This window comes from Suricata suricatta, chromosome 3, assembly GCF_006229205.1.
Source record: "Suricata suricatta isolate VVHF042 chromosome 3, meerkat_22Aug2017_6uvM2_HiC, whole genome shotgun sequence".
Taxonomy (NCBI): Eukaryota; Metazoa; Chordata; class Mammalia; order Carnivora; family Herpestidae; genus Suricata; species Suricata suricatta.
This window is the reverse complement of record NC_043702.1, coordinates 133,027,234-133,033,319: the sequence shown is the minus strand read 5'-3', so window position 1 is coordinate 133,033,319 and position 6,086 is coordinate 133,027,234. Positions and strand designations below refer to the sequence as shown.

At 48.3% G+C, this 6,086-nt stretch overlaps 1 protein-coding gene across 1 annotated transcript in view; it reads left to right on the top strand.

The window, feature by feature from the left end:
* LOC115287096 (protein FAM71A-like) overlaps positions 1–1,170 on the top strand; it is a 1,839-nt gene extending 669 nt beyond the window's left edge. Inside the window, exons 2-3 of the mRNA XM_029933363.1 lie at positions 6–452; positions 489–1,170. Of these exons, the coding sequence (XP_029789223.1) occupies positions 6–452; positions 489–1,124 (1,083 nt within the window). The 3' untranslated portion in view covers positions 1,125–1,170. The remainder of the gene's footprint in view (positions 1–5; positions 453–488) is intronic.
* The last annotated feature ends 4,916 nt before the right edge of the window (positions 1,171–6,086 follow it).

The following is a 6,086-nucleotide window of genomic DNA, read 5'->3' as shown; positions in this document are numbered from 1 at the left end:
TCAAGCCCGCGCCTGTATTTGAGAGTGACTTCATACAGATTAATAAACGTGGTGAAATCATCGATGTGCACAAACGGGTGAGAGTGTTGACAGTGGGCATCGCGTCCACCAGCCCCATCCTCCTGATACCAGACGTCATGCTGCTGGCCCTACCGGTAGCTGACTGTGACGAGCCTGGCGGGTGTGGCCAGGCCACCAAGGGAAAAGGCCGCAAGGCTAGGAAGACCTTAGAGCTCACCAGGCTCATCCCCTTGAAGTTTGTGAGGATCTCAATTCACAACCGCCAGAATCAACAGCTGCGCCTGAAGTTCACGACTGGCAGGAAGTGCTACTTGCAACTATGCCCCACTAGGGACGCGCCCGAAGACCTGTTCGCCTACTGGGAAGAGCTCATTGACCTCCTGCGACCACCCCTGGCCTACTTCAGTGGCACCTACGTCGTCCCAACCCGGGTGACGGACTGACATTGGTTGTCTATGTTTGAAAAGAAGGACAGGAGTCCATCAGAGGGCGGGCTCCTCTCGGACGCGGAGAGCGCAGGCGCGGCGGAGGAGCAGGCGGGAAAGCAGTCCCGCAAGGGCCGGCGGGAGCTCACGAACAAGGAGCCCACCTTCCCCGGCTCCAGTCACGGCAGCGCAGCCAACAGCCACCACGAGGCGGGGGGGGGGGGGGGGGGGGGGGGGGGGGGGGGGGGGGGGGGGGGGGGGGGGGGGGGGGGTGACAAGAGCAACCAGAAAACCGCTATCCCGTCCCCAGCCCGCCAGAGAGCCGCGAGGGAGGACAAGGACCAGTCCCTCGACAGCCGGGGGAGTGGCAGCCGCGCGCCCCACAAAGGCATCAGCCGCGCGCCCCACCCCAAGGATTCCAGCGCATCCCACAAACGTGGGCTGAGCTCCACAGGCGGCTCGGGGTTGGCCAAGAAGCTGGGCAAGATACACTTGTTCCTCAGGAACGTCAAATCTAACCCTACTACCAGGACCACGCGGCAGAGACGTGGATGTGCTCATGAAACCCGTGGACAGGACCGGGATGGGGCCATGATCCAGGCCTCGGAGAACTGCCAGGGCCTGGGAAGTGCAGGAAGTCGGACAACTGACGACATGGAGACCTTCAAATCCCATTAGGAGGGCTTTCCTCACAAACGTTTAAGTAAACAACCATATAATTTGAGAAAGGCTGTGTTCTGTCTGAATTTTTAGGTCCTGCAGCCCGGTAGTGACCTTACAGTGGATTCTGTGAGATCAGCAGGGCTGCCCCGCCCCAGACCCCGGAGTCTGGTCAAGGGCAGCCCCCACCTCACACTCCCGCTTAGAGCCAAAGGAGTGCTTCATCTTGCCTCAAGGCCTGTCTGGCTTGCTCCTGAGGGTCACAACTGAAAATCAAACTATGGCCTGGAAAGCTCTTCCTCCACCATTTCTCTATAAATGGCCCTTCCCTCTGCAGGTCCGTAGAGACCCAGCAAGAACAGGGCTCCCATATCCCCAGGCCAGCCGTGGAGGGAAGAGGGTACAGCAGCATTTGCTGGTCATCAGAACAGGGAGAACTTAGCAAATTCTTCCTTAGAACATGTGTGTCTCCAGGGTCTATTCCAATTCCAAGGAAGGAATTGGTTCTAAGACAGAATGTTTATAGCAAAATAAAACTCTGCAAGCAGCCCAAATTCTCATCAACACAATTGAGAATATAGTAGGATGTGTATAGAGATATACCTACAATCGTGAAAATGAAGGGCAGCTACACACATTGGCTACACCTGTTGGCCCAGGAAAGAACCTATTCTGTGACTATAGCCTATTCTACTTATAGGACAGTTCAAAAACAAGATCAAAAACTAGGATCAAAAAACCATGTTTGAAACTGTAGATAAAAACACAAAATTCAGGACAGTGGTTTTCCCCAGGGTGGAAGCCAAGACAGGATCACAAGGTGAACACAAGGCTTTCGGTGGTGTTGGAAATGTTGTGGGTACATGGGCACCAGAATGGTCCTAGATTCGCCATGGCAATAGTAATGACGTTCTTGCCTTGGACATCCCTAATCAATGCCTTATTCCTTATGTTTTCACTTAACACATAACACTATAGTGTTATGACCTTATTAAAAAATCCAGTTTAAAGAGATAAATAATTTAATCCTTGTTTGGTTATTAAGAAGGAATATTGCCATTAAAAAGGAATGATATGTCCATTTTACAGATAGGAGCACTGAGGCTCAGAAAAGTTTGGACCTTTGTAGAACACTGAACCACAGCCCACTTCTTTATGCAAAGCATTCTCGACACTATGTTCCAAAACACTTCACACCAAATGGACTGGATGAAGGGGAGGGAAGGATGAGAGCTGGGGAGACTCCTGGGAGTGAGGCATTGTGAGCTGGTTTTTGAATTTCAGTGAGCTCACAGTCCTCAGCTTGCCTCGTCTCAAGAGTGTCCAGACCACCCTTGGGGTGTGTCTGGCTCCCAGGCTTCTATACCCAGCCTCTGCGTGACCTGCACTGCACCCATAAACAGACCCCCTGCCTAGGATTCCAGGGACCAATCCTTGCTGGGGCTGCCTCTCCCTATGACCCGTTCCTCCAGCAGCCACTAAGTAAATGCTGGTATGGAAGACCCATTCTGAGCTTGGTTTCCAAAAGTTTAATCTCTCCTTCTGGGATTCAGAAGACAAATTCTTAAACCTCACTGTGAGGGAGATTATTTGTTAGATCCAAACAACATGGATGTTGGGGTCTCTTCTGTTGGTAAAGGGAATGGTGGCCATGGGGTAGGGCCTGGGGCACTGATGAGGAAGGAAGACAGCCAGAGACCTACACATATCTACCGTTTCCTTCAGCAAAACAAGGTTCGCAATCCCAGAGAATTATTGGAGTGAGTCAAGTTATTAAAGAATAGAACAGACCTTGTGAGGAAAACAACCTAGAATCATTAACCCAGAGCCTCAGAGAAGACTGGGAACTGGAGGATGACAGAATTAATGGTTTACTCTTAACTAGCTTTTCCCTGGATTCAAGGTGGGGAAATTACAAAAAGATCACATCACATTCTTTTGATCCTATGACTCCACCCAGGCAAGTGCAGGTAAACACTAGTCTGGAAGAAGTAAATGCAATACGACTTCTGCATAGAACTTAGTTGTTTAATAGCACTTAGGTTCTTTAATGTACGTGCCTCCTTCTGCTTCTCACATGTCTCCACTGTGCAGATGAGCAAATGGGAGTTCAGAGCATTTGAAAGACTTGCTCAAGGTGGAGGCGATGGTGCAGAGAGGGGGTGATGCAACTGCTTGCATGTACCATCTACGGAGTGCCAGCTCCACGTCCCACAGGGAGGTACAGAGACAATGGAGGAAACAGCACAGGCTTGAATAATTATCACACCTCTGAGTGACAGATACAATGAGAGACCTATGTCCGGGGATCAGGATCCATTCAGAGGAGAGGTTCTGGGGTGGGGAAAGGAGTCTTGGGTCAGGTAAGGGTTCACAGAAGAATTGGCAGTTTTAAGATCGAACAGGTCTCTGCCAGGTGGGGAAGTATGGAGAACCAGGGCAAGGGTGGAGGAGGTGCAGGTCACAGAAAAGGACGTGTGCGAAGTATGAAGACTTGAAATATCACCATGTGTTGAACACCTACAGGTATTTCAGTATTGCTGGTTGGAGCACAAGGGGAAAAGAGGGACAGGAGGCTGGAGAATCAGGCAGCCAGACCTTCAGGCACCTGGGGTGCTGCGTGAATGTCCAGGACTCCGGGAGCCATTGAAGGCCAGTGCCTGAGGGCAGTAAGTTCTCTCTGGCTCCAGGGTGGACAGCAGACGGACAGGGGGCTATCTGGAGACAGGGGATCCTCCAGGAAGCCATTGGGTTAAACCTGGCCACAGAGGGCAAACCTGATCTTGGGTGGCAGTGGGGGAAACAGAAGGGAGGCCGAGTCAGGAGATGTTAAAAAGATGGAACAGGACAATCTTCCACCCCATGTCCTGAAAGACAGGGAGCTCATGGTGTAGGCTCCACTAAAGGAGGCGGAACTGACAAAAGTAGAAGGCCCTCGCTCTCTGGAGAGCAAGGAGGAATGTGTTAAGATATAAAACAGCTGCTGGTTGGCTAAGGGGTAAAATGTCAGTCAAAGGACAAAGGACACTGGAGAGGAGAGGAGAGGAGAGGAGGTTCCCACAGAACCCTCCTCCACTCTGCCCAAGACTCGCCCAGTAGAGCCCCTTGTGGCCACATCCTAGTAATGCAGGCTGCTGCTTGAAAGAGAGGAGCCAGGGTTGAGGCTGAGCACAGTCACCTTTTCCCTTTGTCACACCACAATTAGCATAACAGCAATCCTAGAGGTGTGAGCCAGGAGAGAGGGGTCTGAGTCCTGAGGCTGTACCTCATCCAGACTGCAAGGCTCCAAGCCTCTGGCAGGACGTGCAGGGACCTTAAGACAAGTGCCCTGGGAGGTTGGGGCTCTGACTCAAGGGGACAGTGAGTGACCATCAAGAATAGAGGTAGGGTGGGGTTACTATCAGGGTCCCTCTGCAGTCTGAAGTCATTCGAGAAACAATTGTTGAGCTCCTACTATGGGCAAGATAGGAAATCAGGGCCCAAGAAGATGTTCGTGCACACACACACACACACACACACACACACCCCAGTAACACAAGCCAAAGTGTGGCATCATAGAGAAGGGAAGGTCTGAGCGTAGATATGATGGAGAAAAAGAAAGACTTGGATGTTTTGGGGTCTTAGGAGATGTTTCTGGATGACAGACAAGTGCAGTGTGCCCAGGATGTAATTTGCTTAGGGGATGGGGGTGTGGAGTGGAGTGGGGGGAGAGGTAGGAAGTGAGGCTGGAAGGGGAGATGAGGCCACAACACAGAGAAGAGACCCAGAAGGCTGCATAAACCCCTGACCCCCTGAACCCCCTGATCTTTATTGCAAATGGGACCCATATGCAGAGGTGAGGGGGATGTAGAGCTGGATTTTCCTGGAGAAGAGCAAGAGAACTAAAAATGCGTTATAGAGGCTCATGTCTTCCCACACTCTCCAAGTGTATCTTCCCACAGGTGTGCCGAGGGGGTGACACCCCTCATCGTTGGGGCACCTGGACGACCTAGCCAGTCAGTTTTGGCTGCCAGAAGCCCCATCTGATACCCCAGAATGTCGTTTCAGTGTTGCCATTTTCTACATGTGCCATGGCCTGCAAGAGGCTGGGAAAGATCCTCCTCACGTGGATCATAATGTGTTTCTTATCTTTTAACATTTTTAGAATGTGAATTTATTTTCATATAATCAAGAAAATGCAATAAAGTCATTTTCAATGTTAAAAAAATAAGAAAAAAGTACACACCAAACAATATGCTAGATAAATAAAAATAAATATCTAGATCCACTGTGGTAAAATTGCAGAACATTAAGAATACAGAGAAAATCTAAAAAGTCAGGAAAGAAAAAACAGACCATCTATAAAAGAATGGCATTTAGAGTCTCAAGAGACTTTTCATCAACAATGAATGTCAGGCACCCAAATTGGAAAAGAAGAAATAAAACTATCACTATTTGCAGATGATATGATATAATATTTTATACAGAAAGTTCTAAAGGATCCACTAAAAAAATTAGAATGAGTTCCACAATGCTGCAATATAGAAGATCAGTAAATAAAAATCAATTCCATTCTTTTATAATAGCAATGAACAAAATGAAAATAAGATTTTTTTAAAATTCTGATTAAATTAGCATCAATAGAATAAAATACTTGGGGAATAAATGTAACAAATGAAGTGCAGAAAAGTAGAAAATTCATTGAAAAAAAGCAAAGAAACCTAAATAAATGGAAAGACATTTTTTGTTCATGGATTGGAAATTTTAATATTAAGATAGCCTTACTCCAGATTAATCTATAATTTCAACATGATCCCTATCCAAATCCCAGCTGGCTTCTTTGCAGAAATTGACAAACTGATTCTAAAATTCATATGGAAATTGAAGAGACCCATGAGAGGCAAACAATCTGGAAAAAGAACAAAGTGGAAAAAGAACAAAAGAATCAAAGTACGCTCTGATTTCAAAACTTAACTGTAAAACTTTAATAATCAAACAGCC